Here is a 27,945-nt window from a genome sequence, read left to right on the forward strand (position 1 = left end):
ATTTTTGTATATCTCTCCTAAACAAGGAATAATGCATTTATATAAAAGCAGTTTCTTTGCTGTAGTATATTTCTTATATTGATATATAGGTATAAACCATTGTATTTGAAGGTTAATTAACTTTTGAACATAATTGTTTTTTTATCTCACTGTTTCTGCATTGGCAAAAGTACAGAATTGTTTTTATTTTTTAAATTTTTGCTGTATGCAGTAAATGCATGTGTAGTATTTGCTGTTTGCAAGGCACTGTCTTAAATCCTTCACAAAGATCAACTAATTTAATTCTCACAACAATCATCTGAAGTTGGTGCTGTTATTGTCCCCATATTCTGGTGAGGAAACCTCAGAGAAGTGAAGGAATTTGTTTAAAGTCACACAGCTGGTGAATAGTGGAGTCATGCTGTGAACACAGGCAGCCTAGATCCTGAGCCCATCATTTTCACCACTATGACTTAAAATAGTAACTACTACCAGAGTGATTGCTGTGCCTCAGCATGAAGCTCTGACAGCTCCCCTTCAGTCTTTACCTAAACCAGGGTAGACATTAAAGGTTTTCAGCTAGTACTCATGGAAATAGGACTCCCTCTGGCATTATTGAGGGCCTTTGAATGTCTTAAAGGCAGATAAAATCAATCTGATTTGGTAGTAACCTAAGAGATTTTATAATCCCCCTATAGCCAGAGAACCACAGAGAAGGCAGGAGATACAATACCTTAAATGTCTCAAAGGTATGCATTATTGACCAAAACCTAACGGATTCCTCCAGCACAGGGTTATACCCTTTTCTATCTATAACTACACACATTGTAGGACTATGAGAGGCTGGGTTGGAAGGCCCATTTTCAGAAGTGGTAAAATAAATTTTCATGCCTTCAACTTGGAATAGTCATATTTTTTCTCTTTGTGAGGTTCTCACATATGCACAATGGATATTAGACTTTGATAGACAGTGTGATGTTGAACCTTCCCACATTTGGAGGTCAGTGGATAAATACCAGAATTACTCAGATCTAGTATCAACTTGGGAAAAGATGAGAAGCCTTCGAGGCAATGGAGTGCAGATTATCTCGTTCCTGCCTTAGAAGATGAGAGTGCTGGATTGATGACTCTATACTATTTAATCCCAGAGCAGCTACAAGTCCACAGAGCTCAGACAAAAGCACAGAATATCCCTTTTTGTGTCCAATGCCAACATGGCGCCCACCATGTGTTGTGTTAAGGAGACTAACATGACTAAAAGATTGCACCATCACAGAAACCAGAATATGAGGAATAATATGGCATTAAAGTGTCTGATAATAAAAACTAGGTACTTGTAGGTAAATATTGCTTTCCAATTACCCATGAATTCAGAATTCTGGGAGATTTGGTGTGTAAGAAACAATTTGGCAACAGGCTTTGGCATCAGCAGACTCAGGCTTGAATCCTGGTTGAACTACTTATGTGACCTTGGACATGCTGCCCAACCTCTTTAGGCTTCATTTTTCTCCTATGGAAAATGAGAATAATAGTGCACACCTCCTAGGAGGGTCAGTGGGATTAAATGAGATAATATGAGCAAGCATTTAGTATAATGACAGGCACACTGAAGCACTGAGTACCTTTTAGTGATAATAGTATTAGTTGCTGTCATGATCATCATCAGCAGCAGCATCTTCCTCTCCTTCACATACTCATCTTATTGATTTCATATCCTAAGTGTGTCCAAATTTCTTTTCTATTCCTGTCACCTCAGTTTTAGTTTTCCTCTCTAACCTATACTTGCACGGTAGTGCCCTATTTGGCTTCAGTGACTCATCCAATACTTCTAAAATCCATCCTCAAAATTCTTGCTATTGATCTTTTTAAAACTCAAATGTGACCATACTCCTCACTGCTAAATCCCTTTCAGTGTTTCTCATAGCCTTCAGGATAAAGATGATCCTTCTCATAGTTACAGGAAAAGATTTTTCTCTTTGGGTTTAAGTCCCAGGTGGTTACTTTTAGCTCTTAAAGGCTACCATTCACAACCTTGGAGACAGGGACAAAGGGTTATGCTTCCTTGCTACATCTTCGATCATGAAGTCAACCACTGTCCATTCCACACTGCTACGTTGGCCAGTTTTATGAAGGAGAGGTGATGATCTTGAGAACCCCTCCTACCCATGATCATACAGCTCTGTAGTCAAGTCACTAACTATAGAATACTCTTCACGAATTTAGCAAATTGGACTGGACTTGCTCTTTTTTAGTCTCAGTCTGATGCCCTTTTTGTGGAAGTAATTTCTGAATTTACTGTGGCTTACAAATCTTTGGGGATGCAATATCAAGTAGAGTCTATATACTAGTTATTTTTTATCGTATTTTTGTTATACCAGCATTTCTATATATGTGCTTTGACAATTTGGAAATTTGGGAAGAAGGCAGGTTATCAGAATTGGCTTCCCAGTAGTATCTTGGTCCTTGAAAATTATGATTATTGGGAGAGGTTTCTAAATGCATGAGATTATTTTATATTTTCTTTGTTTCACTTGTGTGGTCTCTAAAGTTATAGATCTGATATCTTTGTAGATACAAACCCAGTTTCATTTTCTACCTTATAGCATTGACTTGCATTTTTCATTATATTTTGCATAGAGGCCACTGCACTGCTATGATGAGAAAGAAAACCTGCTTTAAATTCACGGCATTTCTTCTATCAAGTTAAAAAAAAAGATTTTCCCCAGAGAGAAGCATTTTGCCAGCAGGGTTCTGTAGCTTGTAGGGTGTAGTAGGAAAAGGTGCATAAAAATGTGAAGCATATGAACGAAAGAATAGTTCATTTAGCCTATGTGTGAAAAGCCAGATTTCTTTTTCATACTGTTATAGGAAGTATTTCAGATTTTGTACATATTTGCTTTTTTCCATTTTGAAATGGTTTGTCTGTGTATTCTTCCCACAGGTATTTAAAATGTGACGACTTCTGTTGAATGTAAATATTAAGGTTGATGTCTAAAGGTCGTTTTTAAAATTTAAAACATTGGCACTCCTTCATACTTAAGTATTTATTGAGCAGAAGTTGTGTAAGTTATATATACACTGGTGGTGAGTCCTGTAATAGATCCTAAGTGGACCCTAGTCTGTGATGCCCACACACTTGGAGGAAACAGGCCAAGACTAGAACCCACTTTGTACGTGTTCCTACCTGGGGGCAGACGTCTTCAGAGGTTTCCCCATTCTCCCCTATGTTGAATCTTTGTAATGAAATCTTGTGCAGATACTGTTCTTTTTGGCTGTCTCTGTAACACTGTACACTCAAGTTGCATTGGTAGGGAACTTCCGGGAAGGGCTCATCAGAGATGTGGACCAGAAGAGCAGAAATTGAACTAGTTTGTGCTACAGTGTAATTGTGCTGTGTTGCTTCTTTATCCCAATTCAGTGGACGTCCCAGGCACACAAGAAATGAAGTCCAGTGAGAAAACATCTACTTGGTCGTTGACTTTAGGTCCCCTGACTTTATTCATCCTTCTTTATGATCCCCCTTTCTAGTTCCTCTCTGACTTGACATTAATCATAAACCTGCTTAGTGAGTGGAGAGAAGTTGTTTAAGCTGGCTCTGATATCACACATTGTTCATTTACCTGAGTGATTTTACTTCCTTTTAAAATGGATGTGTAATGTAAGGATGCTAATGTAAGAAAGATCAGTGAGGCAGAACAAATGTGTCATTGGAATTAAGTCATTTGCTTCAGGAAGCAAGGGCAGACACAGGTGAGTCATATAAATTAAAGCCATAGTTCACACCAAAAGGATGGTCAAAGGGTGGCAAGGAAGGAAGAATAGATCGCTGTCATCAGAATCTACTTCGGGGTGGAGCTCTTATCTCTTCACTTTTGCATCTTAGTGCTTGGCACCGTGCCAGACCTGTAATGGCAGTTGGGTATATGTTTTTTGAAGCAAAGATGGAGTAACTGTTAAACGAGATGCTGAGAGTAAGATCTAGGAAAAGAGGGAAACTAGCGATTACATTACAAACACTAAGGATACATAGAAAGCCAGGAGGAATAGAAGGCAAACAATGATTTAAAAAACCAATGAAAACAAACCCATTTAACATTAATTACATCTTATTAAAAAAGAAACGCAGGGGCGCCTGGGTGGCGCAGTCGGTTAAGCGTCCGACTTCAGCCAGGTCACGATCTCGCGGTCCGGGAGTTCGAGCCCCGCGTCGGGCTCTGGGCTGATGGCTCAGAGCCTGGAGCCTGTTTCCAATTCTGTGTCTCCCTCTCTCTCTGCCCCTCCCCCGTTCATGCTCTGTCTCTCTCTGTCCCAAAAATAAATAAACGTTGAAAAAAAAAAAAAAAAGAAACGCAGTGGACTGATAATACTTGTTCTGTATTAATTTTCCTATACAAGCAAATATTAAATATGAAAATCACACTTATGTTTTTAACCTTAAAAATATGGGACTTTTTATATCTGGACCAACTGATTTGAAGTTTGTATTGGGCAGACTCTAGACTATTCTGGTAGCTGATCAGATGCCAGTTTTTACTAATTAGAAAAAAATCATTGAACTTTCTTGTTGAATATTTCACTGCCCAATGTAGTATTAACTTTTAGTATTATAAGTAAGTTAATGGATTTACTGTGTATATGTGAGAATCTGTGTGCATTAATTAAAGACTATCATGTAAATGTTCTTGAATTGAAGAGCTAATTGATTAAAAGTGGAAAATATTCAAATAGGAACATGCTGAGAAATGTTTCATTGGGAAAATTAAAGGTAGGAACGTGCCGAGAAATGTCTCATTGAGATAATTAGTTAAAGGTTTGTGAGCAAACTATGAGTACCTTTTGGGTATGAATGATAAGGGGTTAAATAATCATTTAAGACTTGTGTGGTATGTCTTATTTCTATGCAGACCTTGAGCAGATAAGTTGCTATTTCAACTATGAGGAGACATGGTTATGTGGGATATATAATCTCATGTGGCCAGAATAATTTGTCCCAAATAAAACTGCTGTTTCCTTGTTCATGACTTCTTGTTGCTTAACAGGATAACACCTAAAACTCAAGCCGGCACACAAGACCCTTCACGATTGTCCGTTGTCTGCTTTCAGTCTTATCCCAAGCCTCATCCTTCACCCATCCTACTTCCTTCTCCCCTTCTCTCCTCAGATTTCCTGTAGGGAACTACCCATAGTTCTATAAATATGTTAAAATATTTCCTACCTCATTTGTTGTGCCCATGCTGCTCTTTCTGTCTAACCATCCCCCAGCCAACATTATGAGGCTCTAAACATATAACTTGGGAAATATTTAGTGGCTCCTTTTGGCATTATACCATATATATTAAATAATAAACAATTGAAATATATATTCTCAATCCTCATAAGCAGTGAATAAGAGTATAGAAATGATTATCCATGTATTCATCCAACAAATATTTATTGAGCACCTATTTGCCAGGTACTGTGTTTGGCCCTAGAGATTTAAGAGTAAGCAAGGCAGAGAACTCCCTGCCACCATGAAACATTTATTTACTTTAGTGGGGATGACAGGAAGATAATAAGCAGAAGTAAAGTGGTCAGGAAGAGGTTTAAGGAATGTGAAGCAAAGCAAGGGAAGGGGAAAAAGACACATGAGGAGAAGTGTTAATGAAGTGGTCAGGGAAAGCATTTTTGAGGGTGACGTTTGAGTGTGGATCTGAAAGAAGGAAGGGAGCGAACTGGGAGAATATCTGGAACAAGAGAGTGCAGTGGCTTTGAGATATAGAGGGGCTTCATGCTCTTAAGAAACAAGAACAAGCTTTGGGTGGCTGGAGTACAGAGAACAAGGGGACTGGTGAGAAGGTCAGAAAAGCAGCACCTTGCCAGTCACGGATCAGGGGTAGCATTTTATTCTAAGTTAGAAACACTTAGGTTTTGAGAGGGACAGTAATACTTTCTAAAACCCTGGTTGTCTGTCTAGACTAGGGCAGGGGGAAGAATACCAGAATAGCAGCATAAAGACAAGTTACAAGGCTGCTGTGATCATCCAGAGATACTTGGTGGCTTAGACTGGGATGGAAGTAGTGGTGGTGCTGAGAAGTTGTCACATTTAAAATACGTTCTGAAAATAGCACCAAGAGAACTAGCTGTTGGATTGGGTGTAGGATATCAAAGAGAGCAAAGTGTTGCAGATTTGTGACTAGAGAAATCAAGTTGTATTAATGGTAGGGCCGTTTACTGAGATGCAGACTATTGGGGTTGGAAGGGTATGAGATCAGGAATTTGGTTTTGGACCTGGTAAGTGTGAGATTCATATTAGATATCCAAAAGGAATTGTCATATAAACAACTGAACATATGAGTCTGGGACAAGGCAGAGGTATGCGTAGAGAGATAATTTGGGGAACTTTTAGTGTATCGATGACATTTAAACCATGACATATAAGATCCCCTAAGGAGGGAGTAGAGACAGAGATGAAAAGAGATCCATATCCCAGTCTTGGGACACCTTCATCTTTAGAAGCTGGGAAGAAAAGGAACCTCCAGCAAAGGAGATGTAGAAGCAGAGCCAATGAAGCAGGAAGAAAGTTAGACATGGAGCCCAAGTGAAGAGAGTTTCAGGAAGGAGGAGGTGATTAGTTATGTCAGTTGCTGCTTAAGAGGTTCAGGTGAGGTCTGCTGACCGTTGTTGGAGTGGAGAGGACAGAAGCCTGATTAAATTTAAGAATGAAAGTCAGTTTTTGCTTTTGGTGCCTCAGAAAATCATTGCCATGTCTGATGGGTGACTTTCATTTTCCAATATAAACATATGTCAAATCATGAGATTGCAAACCTAGAACTACTACAATGTTATATGTCAGTTATACTCAGATTTTGTTTTTGTTTTTGTTTTTGTTTTTTTAGCAGAATAATGAAAGCAAGGGATGTAGCTGAGCTAATTGGGGTTAACTATTTTTGAAGATTTCTGGCTAATGGGGAACAGAGTAATGAAGCTTATAGCTAGGGGGTGCTGCAGGGTCAAGACAGATTTAAGGTAGATGGTAACTTTGTGAATAATGGTAGTTTCATTCCTCTCCCCTCTTTTTGTGAAACAAGAAGACATACTTTAGCTGAAGCAGTTCTTAGCTCTAATATCTATAGTCCCTATAAACATGAGAAAATTTTCATTGAAAAAGATAGGGCTTATTACATTCTCTATGGTATTAAAATCTTTTTTTAAGGTATCAGATTTTGGTACAGTTACAATGACTTTTTTCTTTTAACTTTTCAGGTGTTAGATGGTGTCTTTGAACTGATATAAAGCTGAACTTCCCTGTGTGAGACCTTTCTATAAACCTACAAGTAATTTCAGAGTAAAAATTTTAAAGAGGACCTGTATGTCTGAGGCAAAATTGATGGCAGTTACAGGATTCCAATTCTTTTAGAATATCTAAATGGAGTTGAAAGAATCAAACATGTTCCCAGTAAAAAGAAGTGTTGGATAGACATGCCGAGTGTTAAAAAAAAAAAAAAGTTCTTATATAATACTTGAAGAAAATTAGCTAATACATGGCTACTTGATGCTTGTTCTGATAGGTAAGGTTAGTTTTAGTTAAAATTAATTGTCCTTGCAGTTATATGCTTACCTTATATTTTCAGTGTGTGGGGGGAATATCTTGGAGAAGGACTCATCTTCAGAGTCCTGTGGTGGTGGTATTTTCACTTGTGCTTGTATCTAACACTAATTACTTTTTGTTACTGTTTATATTTTTGATTTAATTTCATGCTAATTGCAATGATAGCACAGTAATGAAGTTTGCCTATAAATTATCTTACCTACTATTAAGATGAATCTTCTTTGTTCTATTACTTTATGCTACTTGCACATAAAAGTAAAATACTTTGATAAATGAGAGAAAGAGAAGGAAGGTGGTGAGTTCTTCTGACTGAGGTTTAGCACATGTGGGTAGACTCTGCTTCTAGATATCATCACAGATTTTAATTTTAATAAGAGAGCAAATTATTTGTGTATGTTTTGAAAGCTGATGCCTCAGAATTTTATTCCTTCTTTGATCAGATAGAACATTTTGTTTAGTGCAGTCTCAGAATACAGAGTCTTGCTTCCTGATTGGCATCAATTATCTAAAAACACCCCCAATTCTTTTGGAAATGTGTGCCTGCCAATTTAGAGCTGTTTATTTGAAAAGTTGCTTGGTTGCTCCTTGCAAAATTGATTCTTGATGAGTTTTTGTTTTCTAATTTTCTCTTGTCCAGAGTTTCCGGTGGCAGCCAGGTATGAATACATTATGTGGCTGATTTTCCTGTTGGAAAATGTAAAGTTTACCTCTTCTAGCATTTGATATTCACTGAATTTCCCTTGCGTGTCCTGATGGTGGTAAAATCTCTTGCTATCATTCTAATCTGTTCGTTAAACCTTGTCTTTGAAATTTCATTATTTAACCATGGGTTGTCAGTTTTAAGTTGACTCTTAAGCTGCAGCTTTGTAGTTATAATGGAGAAACATGATAGAAAAGGAAGAAAGTCTGGAGGGGGAGGGGAGTGAGGAATGGGGAGTAAGGAGGAGGAATGAGAGTGAGCTAAGCTTTCTCATTAAAACTCATAGAGAACTATATATAGCTCCTTCTACCTTTAGCCAAAGGAAATATCAAGAAAGGCTGTAGGGTAGTACATATTGCTGTTAAAAAAGTAGTTGAATTTAATGAATGGTACAAAAGCACAGTGCAATAGCAATTGCAATAGAAATATAGATACTGGAGAAGAATCAATAGGAATTGATGGACATAAAGGGTGACTGAGAAAATGAACATGACAGCCCACAGCTGCTACAGTAGGAATTGCCCAGGCTGATCTGAACCAAGAGAACCCAGACCAGTACCAGACCTCATGCAGAAGTAGGAGCCCCAGGAGTGTCTGAGGTGCCTAAAGGCTTAGTGTCTGAACTCTCCTCAATGCATTATGCTTATCACTGGGTTATAAAAGCCTTTGTTTTACTGAACGCTGTTCTAAGCAGTTTATATACCATTTAGCCTCACAACAACCCTTTAAGGTATTGAATTATTATTATTATTATTATTCCCATAAGTTAGGTATCTTGCTCAAGTTCTGTACCCAGTTGGGGTTCCTTGAAGTCAGGTGGTCTTCCTAAGGCTGTAGTTACTATGTGCCCATAGAAGGAACTGGTTGTGTTGGGTTCCTTCAGGAAGTATGAGTTTTGTTTTATGTGAAATTTTATATGACTTGAAGCTTCTTTGAATGGTTAGAAGAAACAGTGACTATATAGGGAATCAGGTGCTGCCGTGGAGGATGGATAAAATCAATTTAATCAGTCTGGCCCTTTGTGTTGTGATCAGTAAACCATCAACTTCCCTAAATAAGAATCAAAACTGGGAAGAAGAATGAGAGCTAAGGATGGTCTCCAAGTTGCCCAAGACTAGCTGCTGTAACAATTCTCAAAACTCAATTTTCTATAAGGAATATAGAAAAAGAGTTTGGTTGTCTGCCTTGTGGGTGACTAGGAAAAAACACATCTTTGAACCAGATGGGCAGGCAGTGTACTTGGAGTCCCTGGAGTCCATCCAAATAATCTTCCGCCAAAGGGGAGAAAAGAACCATTGTTCATGAGGGTTCAAATCATGGAAATTATTCAGCTCTTCTAGGCTGTACTTCTTTGATATTACAGAGGTTCTTTGTTAAATTATCAAATTACATCCAGACAGAGATAACAATTCTGTGCTGAGAGTGATCATAGCTAGTTTTTAGGTATACGTTTTTCCCCTGGACATCTTACCTATTGAATTCTTTGTGACTTTGGTATTCAGAACTTGATTACCTAAAGTGAAAATCTGACAGTTTTGCTTTATCTGTGAGGCTTCCCTCATTCTGAGTTCCTGTAGTATTTTCTTTTATGTCTTCGATAGCAATTATTTCTTGTATTATACTTAATGTGTATAAGTGTCTGTGAGAATAGCGATTGTGTCTCATTCATCTTTATACCACCTATAGTGCTTAACACAAAGCTCAATAAATGGTTGGTAAATGAATAGAACATGAAGAAAATCATTTGGTAATGAAATGCAGAAAGCATAGTTTACTCTATGTCTTCTTGACACTTTCTTTACATACTCCACAAGTCCCTAGTGTACTTTTGTGACTTTTTCTAAAATTCCCTTGTTGTTACTTGTTTAATTTTTAATAACTCTCTTTCCTTCATGGCCAGAAAGCCTTTAAAGCCTAGGGTTGGTGTAACGAACTGATTTCCTTTCTGTAATTCCAGTGACATTTCTTTGCTACATATTGGTAATGATATTTACCAGCAGTTTATAAATGGTATGTGCAAGGCGAAATCAGTTTAGTATCATTTATGTATTGTGCCTAAAATTAAATACATGCTGTCACGGCAACTTGTATGCCTAGTTAAACCAATTGATCTAAGTATTTAGGCTTTCTACAGGTGCAGATACCTGATTAGTGGGTAATACTCAATATCTTATGGCAGTTATACAACTTCTCCTGTAAATTATAAGAACAAATTTAAAAATTGAATATATGTGATAATTTAGTACAAGTTTATAGAATTATTAGTTTGTGCAATAGGTATGTGAAGTAGCTTTGTAAAAGCAGTTGGCTGCTATTAGACCTGTCCTTTCCTACCATCATATGAGTCATCAACCTTAAATCTCCTTTTCCTGGAGTTTAAAGCAGCATGTCTATTAAGTTTCTTAGCTCTTGCTCCAGCGTTAGTGCTTCACAGTAACTCCCCATCCTTTTGTATTTCCACGTGCACAAGTACTCTTCCTTACGAGCAACTGAAAATCAAGTGGAAGTGGTTGGAGGGAAAAATAGGATTTATGGGGAGGATAGTGTGGCAGGATAGAAGCAAGGGCTGAACAGTCACATTTCAGAAAGGTAGGGGCGCCTGAGTGGCTAAGTCACTTAAGTATCCGACTCTTTATCTCAGCTCAGGTCTTAATCTCAGGGTCATGAGTTCGAGCTCTGCATTGGGCTCTGCACTGGGCATGAAGGGAGGGAGGGGAGGGTGGGTGATGGGTATTGAGGAGGGCACCTGTTGGGATGAGCACTGGGTGTTGTATGGAAACCAATTTGACAATAAATTTCATTAAAAAAATAAAAATAAATAAATAAAAAATAGACAAATAAAAGGAAAAGAAAGAGTCAGGTGGTGGCAGGGACTTCAGTGGTGGGGACCAGGGCTTCCATGTTATCAGTGTTGTCTCTTGCCCTTATTCTCTACTTTTACTATTTGGTAGTTTCAGGATTTCAGTCCATCTTCTCTGGGGCTTGAGACACTGACACTGACTAGTAGCTTCTAAGATGGTGCTGTCTCTGCTTTGCCACCATCAGGAGTAGAGTGGTAGTGTCCAATCACTCTGGTTGGAAGAGTCCCAGGGAACAATGGGCTTAGATTGGGTCCCTGGTCTGGTCCTGGATAGGGCACAGCCCGCCCTAGACTGTAGCAGATGGTGTCGGGTTGGGGGGGGGGGTGCACTCCAGGAACCAGCTTTTTTAAATAATCATTCAAGTAATGCATTCCACAAGGAGTAGCTGAAAGGATTCAAACAGTACTTGAATGCTGCTGTTCTTGGTGTTTTACTGGATCCGAAAAGAATGTAGGAGTGAAAGCATTTCACAACTGTTAATATCCCTGTCTCTTGTACATTTTTTCCTTGAACCTTATCCTCTGTTACACTAGTGAGATTGGACTAGTTATATGATCATATGACAGTGCTTCCTTAGACAAATGATTACTTTGGTTTGCTTTCAGTTCTTTGAAGGTGATGTGCATGTGGTTTCAAATGGAGAGGGAGGCAAACCATAAGAGACTGTTAAGTACAGAGAGCAAACTGAGGGTTGATGGGGGTAGGGAGTTGGGGGGTGGGAAAATGGGTGATGGGCATTAAGGAGGGCACTTGTTGGGAGGAGCACTGGATATTGTATGTTAAGTGATGAATCATGGGTATCTACTTCCGAAGCCACTGTACTATACAGTATATAGTATATACACTGTATATATACTATATATACTGTATATATAAAATAGTATATATGTAAAAGTATATACTATATAGTATATATATAAAAGTATATACTATACTCTATAGTATATATACAGTGTATATACTGTAGGTTACCTAACTTGACAATAAATTATATGTTTAAAAAATGTTTAAAATAAATAAATAAATTTTAAAGCTGAAAAAGAAAACTACAGAATGATCTAAATTATACCAACATTAGCTTGAAAAGGCAAATAACAAGACATTGGCCAAAGGCAACTTAATTAAATTACATAGGAGCACATATTTTAATTTCAGTCTTGAGTTTCTTCAGTTGGTTATCTTTTCCTTATCATGCTTATTGCTGAATGTACAGCATTGTTATCCATTCTTTTCTATGGCCCTGCTTCCTATTTTATTTTTTAGGGGTATAGAGTGAGACAAAGGAAGAAAATTATTTAATAAATCCTTCTTATTTTGATATTTACAGTATATACTAGATCAGTGGCAAGGAATTTCTAGCTTAAAAAATGTCAAAGATGATTTAAAATTATTTCTGTGTGTCTTTTTGGCAAGCTCAGTTAAAAAGTTTTCTTCCTTTGGGATTTTCCTGATTTTCTGTAAGTAGAATTTTAGAAAGCTGGTCTAAAGTTCCTAAAAGCAATAAAGCTGACATAACCCTGAACTAGAAAACTTTTCTTCCCTTTTCATAGTTAACATAAAAAACTTAAGTCCTTTTTTTTTTTTTTTTTTTTTTTTAAAGAGAGACTTCGCTCCTTAAGCAGCTTTTTTGATGGTCCTGGATTTGTAGCCTCTTCATACTGGCATCCTGACATCAGGAAGAGAGAAAACCCTCACATCTTTTCTCAATGCTTTTTGCCTTTCTTCTTGCTTCTACCTGAGGATTTTGTGTCTGCCACTGAAATCTTATAATTTAATTCACATTTGTAAGATCATATTAGTGCTACACATCTAGAACTCTCTGATACTGTTCTTCCATTAATATGGTCATAGTAAGATCACTTTTACACCTGGGTATTCTGCTCCTTTTCACATACTTGGGGCATGGTAGCACATCAAAACTCTGATTGATTTTGCAAGGGCGAGAGTAGGAAAAACTACACTAGGCCATGGAATACCTAAGCATTTTATATGTTACTTGAATAAATAATAAATACATAAGTGTATGTAGGCATGTATATAGAAATCATATTTTTTATATGTGTAGGTATATATAGAAACCATATTGTTTTAATGCAGATGCAAATCTTATGTGCCAAGGATTAAAAGTTTAACTGAGAAGCAAAGACTGAGTTGTAGGCAAGTTGTTATCCAGGGTAATTGAGGATATACAACCAGAAAATACAACATACAGGAAGGAGAAAAATTGTTCCCTAAGAAGGAGTAGACTGAACTCTTGGTTACAAGCAGAACTATGATCAGACATCAGATTAAAAAAAAAACTTTTTTTAATGTTTATTTATTTTTAGAGAGAGAGGGAGAGAGAAAGAAAGAGAGAGAGAGAGAGAGTGTGTGTGTGTGTGTGTGTGTGTGTGTGTGTGTGTGAGCAGGGGATGGGCAGAGAGAGGGAGACAGAATCTGAAGCAGGCTCCAGGCTCTGAGGTGTCGGCACAGAGCCCGACGCGGGGCTCAAATCCCAGAACTGTGAGATCATGACCTGAGCTGAAGTCGAACACTCAACCAACTGAACCACCCTGGTGCCCCAGACATCAGATTTTTAAAATAGAGGCAAAAATAAGGCTTGCCTTTTTGTTATTGTAATCTGTATCTACCTGTTTCTGTTATTAGACTCATGATAGTCAGCCTTCCATGCTGCTTTTTAACACACATAATCTAAAGTTTCCCTGCTATAGGTCTATCTTTGGGCTTTTAATTTCCGACCTAGATGATGTTCATAACTGAACTTTTTTTCACCTAGACGTATTTTCTGCAGTTCATAGTGACCAGCATAGGATTTATCTCTAGCCAAGAAACAAATATGGAATATCTGTTGTCTACAAAAACCAGTGTCAGCACTCTAGGAAAGGCACAGATGAGGATATGTCCTGTGAGTGTGTGTGCGTGTGTGTGTGTATGTGTTAGGGTTATTTCATTTTTATTTTTGCTCTGGATGTGTGGATTTCGAATGGTCTGCCCTCAATTTTATTTTCCCCATAAGCTCTCATATTTTTAGGGTGCAATTTAACAGGATGCAACATTTTTCAGGAACAGATTTATTGTGTTGTGGTAGAATTACCTGTATTTACAAGTAAAATTAGTTCATTTTTTCCCTCCTCCAGAATCACTTAAAGTTGTGTAAATATTAGGAAGAAATTCCTAAAGTTTCCATGAAATGCCATGAATGATGTATGGATATTTTAGATATTTAGAAAGTTTTTTATTTTATATTTTTAATGTTTATTTATTTTTGAGACAGACAGAGCCAGAGCAGGGGAGGGGCAGAAAGAGAGAGGGAGACACAGAATCCAAAGCAGGTTCTAGGCTCTGGGCTGTCAGCACAGAGTCCGATGTGGGGGTCGAACTCATGAACTGTGAGATCGTGACCTGAGCCGGTCAGTCACTTAACTGACTGAGTCACCCAGGTACCCCTAAAAAGTATTTTAAATAAATAACATTTCTTTGAATATATGGAAGTCTAAGCAATGTCTGGCATTAGTAGAGAAGAATGAAGTCATGAAATATTCAGAGTTTATTACAAAAATAAGGTTTGGGTTTACTAAAAACCTCATGAACATTTAAAAATCAATCATAACATGAACTTCCACTGTAAAAATTTACAATAGAAAGAAATTGCTAGGGTTACATGGAACTATAATAATTTGAAATTCAACCTCTTTTTTGGGAAATCTCTGTCTTTTCTCAATCACTTTTCATAATAAATTATTTTCTCTTCCTTTAGACTTAAAATTTTATTGAAATTAATTCATAAGGTAAACTTATTAGATTTATATGCATAAAGTAGACTTTTCTCTTTCCCCTTTCCTAATATTTAAAAAGTTTCCTTATTTAATGTTTCTTTTTCCTTTTTTGGTTAAAAATAAGGCTTTTTTAAAATCCTTTTCTTCAGTTACTTCTTTTGTCCATGTTCTTTTTTTGGGTTGGGAGACAATCTGTCTTTAAGACTATACTTATGTGAAGGTCAGGCATCTGACAGCCTCTCCTATCTGAGATGGCTCCAGGTAGGTTGATACGAAACAAGAGCTTCTACCCAGGTGAGATGTACCACAGAGCCTATTGTGTACAGCCTGCGGTTGGTGGGTGACTGGACTAGTACTTTTCAACTCAGGAGAAAATTCCTAGTCCTGCTTTTTAGCTGCCTATTGATTAAAACCTCTATTCATAGTGTTCTGGTAAGCCTGTTTAACTAGTTGCCCAAGTGTAGGGATAGTTGAGGAACTGTGGCAAAACTGAGAAGAGTGTGGTGGTGTTAGCAAGAGGTGGCACATTCAGAACCTTAAGAAGGAGAGCCTGATGGCAAAGAGGGAGTGAACCATAAAAATGAAGCAGAGGAATGCACAGATGTCAGGTCTTGAGAGTAAGAGCCAAGGTCCCTGTAGACTCTCTGTTAAACCCTGATGGCTGTCACTAATGTTCATAATTGACCCAATCATCAGTTGAAGATTGGACTGGGTTTGTTATATTTCATTTGAAAAGTCAGGGAAGTGCAAAACATTTTTTAATTTTAAAAAATCACATATAAAGGCAGATAGTTCAAGGGATCAATTTTTGTTTTCCTGCAGAAATGACCTAAACAAATAGAGGTCAGATTCTAGCTTTCCGCCCCCCCCCCATCAGTTTTTGTTTTTATTTTTTCCTGTATATCCACTGGCATGATGTTTTCACGAAAGACTTTTGTAGATAGACCCTTTATTTTAACCTCTATTACTGTTCTTCCACAATGTGGTTTCACATACATTTCAATGTCCTATAATAAAGATATTCTTAATAGTAGTGGATTGTGAATCCTGTATGACATGAACATAATGATTAATTACCTGCAGCTTTGCCTTCTAGCCTCTATTTTCACTTCTGCTGTATGGCCAAACTTGTAGAGCAATATACATATGTGAAACTGTATTTTACCCACAAATTCTTCCCATACATTCCTCAAGGTCCCCCATCCGTTTCCACTCTACAAGAGCTCACAGAATTTGTCTGAACAACTTTCATCAGCAGCAGCTCTTCCTAATATTTATTCAACAGGTACTGAGTGCTCTCCTAGGGGCTAGGGAGGTGCAGAGAAGAAATGAGTACAAGTCCATGCTCTGGAGCCATTTATATGCTAGTGGGGGCAGAAGACAAATAAATAAATGAGACAGTGGAACAAAAACAGTGCAAGGTGATGGTGAGGGAGGAGCAATGACAGAAGGGGGAAGCCAGGGAAGGCCTCTGAGGAGATTACTGAAAACCAACTGAGTAATGAGAGGGAGTCGGCCAGGATTATCTGAGGAAGAACATTCTAGGTAGTGAGAGCAGCACAGATTCCTGAGGAATCACCTTCAAGGAAAAGAAAAAAATTATCCACTGTGGCTGAAACATAGAGTGGTGAGCGCTGAGGGTACCCTGCCCAGATCTGCTTGGTCAGTGGGTACCCAGGTGAAACAGAAGCCCTTCCTGTCCAGGCCTCAGTCAGTGATGACCAGTCCAGAGTCACACAAGGCCAGCCGTCTTGCTTCAGGTGGGACTAACGTTGGCTGTGGTTGTTTCCTCTGACACCACACTTCCTTGCTTTCTCCCATCCTGCCTGTCCGACTCCTCACTCCTTTTCTCTGAGCTTGTCTTCAGTAAATTAGGTGAACAATAATCCTGGCTCAGTTCTATTTCTAGGAGACCCTAACCAAAGACACATAACTGAACTTTTGACCATTTTTTTTCTTGGCTCCATACCCTTATGTAGTTGCCCACTAAACATGTCCACTTGGATGTTCCAAAGGTACCTAAAACTCAACATGTAAAAATTGAAATCATGATAATTTTCCCTCCTCCTCAAGCTTTTGTTCTTCCTGTATCCATTTCTTTAGTTTATGTTTCCACCTTTCACCTAATTATACTAAGAATTCAGGGCCATGCTGGATATTCCTTTTCCATTAGACCTCCTGTCCAGTCATGCAACAAGTAATGCATAGTGAATGTCTCTCACCTCCTTTGTCTTTCCACCTCCATTTTTGTTGCTTTGGTTCAGGACCTTGACTGAACTATTGTCTTAGTCTTCCGAGTAGCCTCCCCCGTACCCCTCTAGACCGTTCAATACTATTACCCTGTTGTAAAATGAAAAATCCCATCTAGCTGCTATTCTGTTTATAGTCCTTTAGCGCCTTCCTGTTGGATTAAATGGCAACTTCCTGTAAGATAAGATCCCTAACTTCTCAGCATGGCATACAGGTCTGTCATGCTGTGGTATTGCTCCATCTTTCCCTCAGCCTTCACAGCTGCCATCACTCTACTTACTGCTTGGTGGTTTCCTTGGACAGCTTCCAGTTTCAGGCCCTGATCCTTTTGTCCTGTCCTGCTGTTCCTTAGTGCCTGGACAGTGCCTAGAAGACTGAGCTTCATGCTGCCTCCTCAGTGAAGTCTTCTCTGAGCCACCCTTATTTGTACCCAGCTAAGTCCTCTCAAAACACACATTTCAGTATATTATAATCACTTGTTTTATTTTTAACCATTCACTGGGTTCCTTGAATGCAGAGAAAACATGGCTGTTCACATTGCTGTGTGTATCAGCATATGTTTATTGAGTGAATACATGAAAAAATAAAGGAGAAACTTTATTGTGTTAAGTTTGTTCGTTCTTATACAGGATAGCTTCATGAACATGAACATTCTACATGCCCTTAGCTGCCAACTCTATAGGAAAAAAGCTATAGGCACTGCTTAGACCAAGTGACTGAAGATAACACTTCTAATATGGATATTTTTCAGGGAGTGATGGGGGAAGAGGATAGATTATCTAAGCCCTAAAATATGGAGTTGGTAAATTTATTAATTATTTTAAATATTTATTTAGTATTTTCTAGATGGCTAGCATTGTGTTATATGCCGTTGGGCAATAAAAAAAGGAGCAGTTGATAGAGTTTGTTCCTCAAGGACCTTAAAATGGGGGGAAATGTGAACAAGAGTTTTGAGAAAGCATATGATTAGCTCTTAAATGATTTAAAGAAGAAGTGCTGTTGGTTCTGAAGAAGGAGAGTCTTTGTGGGCTGGAGGGTAGAGCAATCACAAACAAAACCTCAGATTCTTGAAATGTTTATTGGAATGAAGTCCCTTCTGCAGAAATGATGCTCATGTAACTCAGTGGTTTTCAGATAGCAAGGAGGTAGCTTTCTCTCTTGGCTTTGTTGAAAAAAAAAAGGTTCATAATAGTTGTGTTTGAAGAACTTTTTGTGAGATTTTTGAATGAGCTTTTGTGTTGCAGAAAAAAAGTGAAGTTCAGTATGTTCACAGTGTTATTCAAAAGGATGAAGATGAAGATGGTTTGTAAATGGGGGGTAGGAAATGATTTCTTTAAATCAATTAGGGTGTGAGAGGAAAACGCTTTTCCCTGAGATCTCTAACTGTAAGTGCACCCAGTCTTGTGGGCTGTGAGAATATCGTCTACTCACCATTGACACAGCAGTTTCCTCCTCTGTACTTTAATCTCTTAATTAAGTAAATATCTGTGAGGTCAGATTTCACACTTGACTTTTAAAATTTCTTGCCTAAAGTATATCTCAGTTGTATCTTTGTGTCTTACCTAATTTATACCCTTTTGTAATTCTATTTTCTGAGGCTAGGAAGTTCTTTCAACAAAGACGGATTGTAGATCAACCTCAATCCTGTAGGGGTCGCTATAAGAGTAGCATTGTGGCATTCTTCCTTGCCACCCAGCACCCAGCACTGTGTGGTATGACTTGACACAATTAACCTAAGGATTGTGAGATCTGGTTTGTGTTGGCATTTTACTTTTGAGAGTGGTATAAGCTCTAACCCTTCTAACCAAGAATTCTGTAGGCACATAACTATGTATTTTATCACTTTGGGTTTGTAAGTGCTACACCTGTGCATTTTTAACCTCATTTATTTGGTGCATGGTTATTTTAGATTTTTCATTATGCCCCATTTGCATATGACAAATATATACACATAGACACATTAAACTATTTTAGTGGCTTTTTCAGTACGAATGATGGTAGCCTTCATTGGCCTTCTATAGGACCTCAGATTATTGTTTAATAGGATTGTCACTCAAGATACTTACTGGCTTCCTCCAATGCTTTTAAAAAATTGAGTTGAGTATGATGAGGTACATCCCCTTGATTAAATGTTTTTCCTCCTATGCAATCACTGTTAGCTGTTTGGCTTCCATTCTGTATTTGTTTGAAGCATCCCTGCATTGCAAATCAATATCTTTCTGAAGAGACAGTGTGTTGTGAATTGCCTGGACAGCATATGCACGGTTACTTTGGCTGCAATGCTGCTGCAGAGCCTGGTTACTCTGCCTTCCTGGGAACTCCACAGGCAAGTCCATCGTGTTTGGAGAAAAAAAAAACACAACTAGGTTTTTTGGGAAAAATGAACTGTTAAAGCTATTGATACTGAAATGTTAGCATGTCCTTTGTATTCTTAACTATTTTTGGTCTTATTCCACTGAGATTAGCTTCTCTTAGGTGATTTCTGTTTTGTGTGTGTGTGTGTGTGTGTGTGTGTGTGTGTGTGGTTTTTTTCTTTTCTTTTTTCTTTCTTTTTTTTTTTTTTTTTTTTTGCTTTTGCTTCCCCCTTTCTTGGTTGTAGTACGGCCGTACCATTTCAGCTTGCTAGTGCAGAAAGATGTGAATTCAGTTGCTGTGTGAGCCTGGCCTGGTGCAAACACATTGCTAGAGACATGTTAAAGAGTTCCAGGTGAATCCAGCCTGAGAGAGACAACAGCAGAACGGTAAGACGGAGCATGCTTAAAATTAGAGCAGGGGTTTTAATTTGGAGCATCTCGGCGAGTCTGAATCCTGACTCACTCATTTACAACTTGAAAAGGATTCATTTTATGCATGTCATTTTACTCACCCCCTTCTATTTAACCGCCAGAAACATCACAGATTGATCAAGGGGGTATTTAAATTAGGGATCTGACAGGAGGTTACTCATGGAGAGTCTCTTGAGGCTCCCAAGGCTACTGCTTGTAGTTTGTAAACACCGGTAGCAGTGATAAGATGAGGGAAAGGTTTAGCGTCTGTGCTTCTTTGCCATAGCTGAGTGTTATTTCTTCTGAAACTCGTCTTATTTATTACAGCTTAAAGAGATCTTACAGATTGTTTTGCCTGGCTTTGCTTGGCTGAATGCCCTCTGATTCAAGCCAGTGAAGGACGGGAGACCACTTCTTTCATTTGGGTAAACTGATGTCCATGAATTTGTTGGATAGGATCTGAGTGGAATAAGCATCTCTAATATATTAGGGATAGGGGGTTTCCTCCTTGCTCATTCCACCCCCTTCCCTTCTGGAGCACAGAAATGTACCTGCTTTAAGTCTGTGCTGCCTGGCAGAGGTCAGTGTGCTGGTATTTTGCATCATTACACCTGTAGTGGTTATGCTTTCATGTACGGAAGCGATAATCCTTCATACAGTTCTGCTTGAAGTGCTGGCTTTAATAGTAGACCGCTGGCATTTTGGATGCTAATGCAGAACCCCTGCATGCATGAAGGACTAGGACAGCAGGCAGGCGACTCCAAAATGATGCTTACCTGCTTATGATGAAGATAACAGTTGAGAGACAGAAATGTAAACCTTGATATCTACAGGGGTTGAATTTCTATTTCCTTTGTTAATTGGCACACAGTATTGGGGGTGGAGGACAGTTGAAGTTGAAGAACATGTTTTTATAATATTGTTCAATGTGAGACTACTACCTTACAGGGTTCTGGTGAATTTATTAGGATCCATATCCTATATAGATGCTGAATGCTAAGGGGGTCAGCATTTGATTTTTTTGCTTTAGAAATATTCCACTTATGTATACTTTAACTCAGCAAATCATGTAAAATGTAAATGATGTAGATAGTGAATATCAGTTGAGAAAATCATCAGTAACTTGCTGTAGCATGCTGGCCATAAGCCAGTTGTATATAATTTTGTGACATTAGTATTTTTAAGAAAGAACACCTGATTACTTGATAGACAAGTGAGAGAATTTTTTTTTTTTTTTTTTTGGTAGGGGGCGGGCAACTGGGAGCCTTAAACATCCTTCTATGTTTACTCAACTATTGATTGTAAAGGTGGGGCGTTGCTTTCTGGAAGTGAATGTTTGGATTTCTTCCAAAGATAATTTAAGTTTTCTTGTATTTTAACTATTACTTTCTAAAAAGTCGATGTGGACTATAAGCTGTTCTTTTCCATACTTCAGTTGTTCTTTTCCTAAAAACAACTTTTTTTTCTGTTCAGATGATGTGCTCTGTGTTTGTTGTTATTGTTGTTTTTCTGAGAGTGATATGTTCTAGCTGTTTATATTTTTACCTTCACTTTGTATAAGCCATGAGGTTTGTTTTTTCACCCTATTACAGAAGAAATTGTATATTTGCAAAAAGTAAGTAATTTTTAAAAAGGGGAAGGGAGGGCTGTTAAATAACATTGATTTTACAATCATGTACTTTTTAATTCTTCATTCTGCAAACATTTATTAGCCATCTACTATGTATAAAACATTGTAAGACCTGCTGTGAGGACGTACCAATGAAGTGATACTCTCCCTTCCCTGAGGGAGCTTAGATAGAGTGGCATTAGTATTTTTCTCTGGAATATGCTTTTTATTCTTTCTCATGAATAAGTAAATTTGATGCTTTTTAAATATTATATTTTCTCCTTAGGAGACTCCTTCTATTTTCTTTTAATCACTTATTTATTAAACAAACATTTATGGAGAGTCTACTGTGTAACAGTATAGCTACTCTGGCACAGTGAATAAAAAATATCTAGTGCCTGTCCTCATGGAACTTACCATGTACTCTTTCTAAAAATATTTCAAGGAGAAATTTTAGAGCAGGTTTTTTTTTTCATTTTTGATTGTGGTATAAAATGTGCATAACACAAAACTTATCTTTTTAACCATTTTCAAGTGTACAATTCATTGGCAATAAGTACTTTCACAATATTTTCCTACCATCACTGCTATCCATTTCCAGAACTTTTACTATCATCCATACAGAAAAACTCTGTACCCATTAAATAGTAACTCCCTATTTTCTCTCCCTCCATCCCTGGTAATCTCTAGCCTATTTTCTGTGTCTATGAATTTGCCTATTCTACGTACCTCATCAAGTGGAATCATATAGTACTTATCCTTTTGTGTTTGGTTGATTTCACTTAGCATACTTTCAGGGTTTGTCTGTGTTGTAGCCTGTGCCAGAATTTCATTACTTTTTAATATATGCTTTTTTACATGGGAAACACCAGAATTCCCTACCCCTGATATGATTTCACTACAGCAAGTTTCCATTTGGGCACCATAGTAGGTACTTTAGATATACTAAAACTAAAAGCCTATGGGGAGGAGCAAGGAATGAAGAATAGAAATGCACTGAGGGTATGATCTATGTAATACTGAGGGTATTACATTTGGATTCTTTACTTGGCCTGGTAATTGAGCATGGTAATTGGGCTACTTAGATTTTCATGTCAGTTCTTTGGTGATAGAGAACAACAGACAGCTGATATATTCAATGGAAGGCTGGACTGTGGCTTTTGCCATTATTAACATTTGGATTTCACCCACTCTGCTTCATTTCCCTTATTCTATCTGATCATGTTGAGGTCCTCTTATAGAATTGGAAGACTCTTAGAATTGGAAGGTTCTTCAGCAAGTGTATTGTCTAATTGGCTCATCACCATTCATTCAACCAATGGGAAAGTGAGACTTTACTCAGTTTCCTGATACCTACTGCAAGCCTTCTTTCAGTGGACACTCCATCTAAAAACATGTGTCTTCTGAGTTGGGCAGAGAGGGATAGGAGAGAGTGTAAACTTTTTGCCATATTAAGCAGTTTTCCATTGGATAGGGTAAACCTGGTTTTATCAATGTAGCATTCTCTTTCTTGGATTTCTCCCTGATACTGCTTATCTTAAATCCAGATGGGTTGTTTTTGTTTGTTTGTTTGTTTGTTTGTTGGATAAAGAATCCTTTTTAGAAAACAAGTTAAGGCTCCCAGAGCTATCTATTTATCTGCCATCAACTGATTTGATGATTCATAAATTAGATCAGTTAGCGGTTTATGTCCATGCCTTTAACATACTATTCAGGAAACACAAACGTATATGGGAGAGGAAGATTCAATATGGCAATGTCTAATACCTAAGTTATTCCATCTTTCCCATCAGCCTGTCCTTTTTAATGATCTTAATGCTTTCGCCCCCTTAACTACCTTGCTGTTCAGCCTTGACTTTTGATGTGAGGCTGATTCAGAATCAGTGTAGTTAAAGGCATGTTAAGTTTGGGTGGTGGTGGTAGAAATAGTGAGAGATGAGGGGAGAATGGGTCAGAAAGCCTTAAACCACAGAGCACCTATTCTGCTCAGCTTTAAAAGTACATTCTTTTGCACCAGGAAAAGGACAAAAGAGAAAAGTGTTACAGACCAGGTCTGTTCTTTGCTTATTTCTCTCAAAATGTAAATCCCAGGGAACATGTAAGGAAGACAACCCAGTGGTCAAGAGGTTGGGCTTTGTAGTCAGAGTCTTGGAATAAATCTCATTTCCAGTGCTTACTCTCTTCATGGTATTGGACATGCTACTTAATTCTTGTGTGCCTCAATTTACTCATCTGTAAAATTGAAATAGTAATCATACCTCATGGGTTGGTTGTAGAGATTTAGGAACTACTTATAAAGCATCTTTCATAGTAGCTGTCATATAATAAGAGCTCAATAATAACCCTCATCATTATCATTGTCATCTAGAAATCCTTAATTGCCATCTCTCTTTTCAATCAACTTGCATTTATCTTGCCCAAGATCCTTTTCCAGTTCGTTTGATTATTGAGCATATTTGGCAATTCTTAGTGTTCTTATTTTTGAGTGGATAAAAAGAAGATTTATCCATTGATCATCTGGTAGGTTTTTTAGAAAGGTATATGTTCCATAAACTTCCTCTTCCACCTAACTGAGATAAGTTTGCCCCCGTGGCTTACTCCTCAGCTAAATGAGATCTAGCTAGAATACAAAGAGGACAGTGGCATGTTTCTGGAAGCATTAGTGCTTATTTTTAGGTGGCAGCCAAGCAGCAGGATATGTGTATCCAACTGGTCTGTTCTATTCACCTTCACTCTCTCCGTTCGGAGTCACTATTGACTTTTGTCAGTCATAGGAAAGATTTACAGAACCGGTTGTCATGAAATCAGTTAGGACTTTATTATTAATGGATTGCTGTCAGATTTATTATTGCTGAAATTTTAGCTCTTTACAATAGATGGACCACTTGTTAAAGCTGCATTGAAAGATACTTCCATTTTCTCTCCAAAGGTTCATTGTTCCCTGTGTTTCTCTTCATAAGCTCTGTGTGGTTAGTGACCCATATATGATTCTCTGAAAATCTGAGGCGCTTCAAAAGTCAATCCTATATTGAGTGATGCCCTATATTTTTCTGAATTCTTTGGTCAGGTTTGCATCGCAATTTATTTTATTAGAATAAAAACATTAAACTTTTAAACTTTATAACATCACTCTGACATGAGTCACTAAATCATTATTAAAGCATTAATAATCTAAATTTTATTAAAAAGATGGGTATCGTAGGTGAGGATATAGAAGTTGTACTTATTTATATAGCCATCTGTTTTAGAGTAAAAAGATAGTACACAATTTTATTTTTCCTTCAGGGAAGGAATTTAAAAATATTTATAATCTTTATTTTTAAATGCTGTTCATATGGTTACCAGGGGAAAGAAATTCAGGCCCTAATGGATCAGTCAGCACCTCCAGTAGTGTGTTTTTTCAGTTTCCATTTTTAATGTTATTATGCCTTGTGGATGCTTTATCTTACATGAGGGACAGAATAGCGAGCTACAGATATTTGAAAGGTATACGTATAAAGGAAGAACCAGCCTGGCTTAGTACAAAGACGCTATGGATGGTGCAATGAAACTCAGAAGAGAAACAAAACAGAATTCAGAAAATACCTGAGACTATCATGTGCACAATGAGACAAATGACAGTTTCTCTGGTCCTCATGATATGAAACAAACAAACAAATCCAAAAAACCCTCAAACAGTGAGCGTATGTATATAGGTGGAAAGCATCCTGGACCATGTTAATCATTTCAGACAACTGTGAATCTGAGTTCAGCCTGATCTGTTTTCTGATTATTAGTACTTCTGCCATGGTAGATATTTTTAAATTGCTGTAGGTAATATTACTCCTTCTTGCCAGGTTATCTCGTAACTCTGCATGATGTGGGGTCCTTTGAAAACACATTCTGGTTTCCCTTTCTGAGGTTAGGACCCAGGACAAACCAGAATAAGAAGAAAAGCTATATTTAAACCTGTACATTCTATGAGAGAGGGGTAAAAAGGTCCCTATTTGCAGACCAGACTTTTTCTTTTCTAGAATAAGAGCTGTAAGGGAATAGTGTCTTGATGAAGACACTAATTAGCCATGCGTTGTGAGCCACTTTGTGTAGCTTGATTCTTCTGTTTTGTCGAGAATGGGTATTCTAATTCCTCACTGCAGCTGTGGGAATTTTGTAGGTTGGAATAGGCTTTTGCTTTGCGGAATCTCAACAAAGCCACTCCCTTACTGCGTTATGGGGATTCTCATATCATGTGCCCCCTTTCTGAGCCCTCTGGCTATAAATGGGAGAGGGTAGATATTAGGTAATATTGATATCAATTCTAATATTTCACCTCCCAATGTATTCATTTGGCCATATGATATGAATGCTATGTTTTTTCCATGATAGAATTTTAACCAGCTTATAATTATGAATGTCAAATGACAGTCAGAAAATTCACATATCCAGCATGCCTGGGTGGCTCAGTTGGTTAAGCTTCTGACTCTTGATTTCAGCTCAGGTCATGATCTCATCATTCATGAGATCAAATCCTGTATCAGTCTCTGTGCTGACATCGTGGAGCCTGCTTGGGATTCTCTCTCCCCTCCCCGTTCATGCTCCCTCTCAAAATAAATAAATAGACATTAAAAAAAAAAAAAGAAAATTCACATACCTTTTTTTTTTTCCTCCTCTTGACCCTTTTGGAATATTTAGTATGTTTTTAGTGGAAACAGTGACACCCAAACTTCTGCAGAATTGCTGTGCCCTTCTGCTTGTGAATAGGAGTTCATGTCCCTTGTCCAATCTGGGGTAGGACGTGTTTAGTATTTCATATAGGCAAAGGGCTGGTCTTTTTTTTCCTCCCAGGGGAGGACCTTTAGGCTATGTGGTACTCTTTGCAAACGTTAGGTTCCTTTAAAAATTTTGTTTCTGTTTTTTTAAAGCTACCAAATAAACTCTGGTAAATAAAGAGCAAAGTAATATTCTGGGTTCAAATCTCCTTAGAATAATTTTGTGGCAATGTTTTTTTCATAGATATGGTAGCCAGTGGCAAAACAGTGCTTCTGTATTAGAAATACGTAAATTCACAAATTTCTACACAGGAGGTAATGTTAAGTATGCTGTTGTGACCCATGTATATTCTTTATTCTATGCTTATTGCTTACTCTGATCCCATTGCTTTAAAAAGATTTTTTTTACATTTATTTATTTTTGAGAGACAGAGAGAGGCAGAGCACAAGTGGAGGAGGGGCAGAGAGAGAATGAGATACAGAATCTGAAGCAGGCTCCAGACTCTGAGCTGTCAGCACAGAGCCTGATGCAGGGCTCAAACTCATAAACCGTGAGATCATGACCTGAGCCGAAGTCAGACGCTTAACTGACTGAGCCACCCACGTGCCCCTGATCCCATTACTTTAAAAAAATTTATAAATAAGTTGGGTATACCTTATTGGACAATTTTATTTTAGAGTTCAAATTTATATTAAAGGATTAGCTGAAATTGCCACGATCTTTTGCGGGAAGTTTGAGTAAAAATCTTACACAAGGAATATTGAAATGATTATCACTTGTGGTACCGAGAGTTTGAAACAAATTTAGCCTCTAAAACTCCTGACCTCTCGCACAATCTCGATCTCTTATTTGGCCATACCAGCAGAATCTACCATTATATGGTTTAGAGCACTGCACCTCAAACTTTTTACATACACACCAATCCCCTGGGGATTTTGTTAAAACACAGGTTTTGACTCAGTAGGACTTAAGGGGGGTGGGCTGAGATCCCAGGCATTGCCAGTGCTGCTGGTCCACTGCAGAATATTAGACAATATTCCAGATAAAATCCTGATTCCCAAAGGTAGCTACATTCCAAAAAACCTATCTATATAGGCCACAGCCAACAATCAAGAGGGCATTTTTGTCCTTACTGTGTGTGTTCACACAGTTCATTAAACTTTATGTTAAATCCATCATTATGGTTTGGATGAAATCAAGAACCTGGAAGTTAGTAAATAAAAGCATCTATCTTTGCAAACCTGTAAGCAGACTATATCATGTGTATCTAAGTCAGGAATATAATTATAACAGAAGGGAAATAACTAACAAATTATTTTAGTAATATATATTAAAGGTTAAGCTGCTGAGAAGACCACGTAAATATTTCATGATAAAACTAGCAAAACAAAACAATTGGTGGTAAGCCTTGAAGCCCAGTAAGGGTCATAACAAAACTATAGTCACTGAAGTGACATAAAGGAATGTAGTGTCCTCAAGAATCGTCCATTCAACTGTGTCCGTTAGCCAGTGGATTCAGGATTTAAATGAAATTAGGTCAGACCCCAAAGAAATCAGTAGAAAAATAAGCATTTTTAAATTAAATCACAGTAATAGACATTGAATTCTGGTGAGTAGGAACAGCTGGTGAAAGCCTTTTCATTGGAAGAGATCTAGGCTCAGAAAGTG

At 37.8% G+C, this 27,945-nt stretch overlaps 1 protein-coding gene across 4 annotated transcripts in view; it reads left to right on the top strand.

Moving 5' to 3' along the window:
• Positions 1-27,945, top strand: part of CDK14 (cyclin dependent kinase 14) — a 486,541-nt gene that overhangs the window by 96,802 nt on the left and 361,794 nt on the right. The window contains exon 1 of one of the 4 annotated variants that reach the window (XM_047096601.1): positions 19,397-19,480. The exons of the other annotated variants lie outside the window; for them this stretch is intronic. Coding sequence (XP_046952557.1) covers positions 19,412-19,480 — 69 coding nt within the window. The 5' untranslated portion in view covers positions 19,397-19,411. Of the gene's footprint in view, positions 1-19,396; positions 19,481-27,945 lie in introns of those variants that run through there. 4 annotated transcript variants of the gene reach the window in all.

This window comes from Lynx rufus, unplaced genomic scaffold (assembly GCF_022079265.1).
Source record: "Lynx rufus isolate CCGP_SWC_20201006 ecotype Redwood Valley unplaced genomic scaffold, mLynRuf1.p SCAF_4, whole genome shotgun sequence".
Taxonomy (NCBI): Eukaryota; Metazoa; Chordata; class Mammalia; order Carnivora; family Felidae; genus Lynx; species Lynx rufus.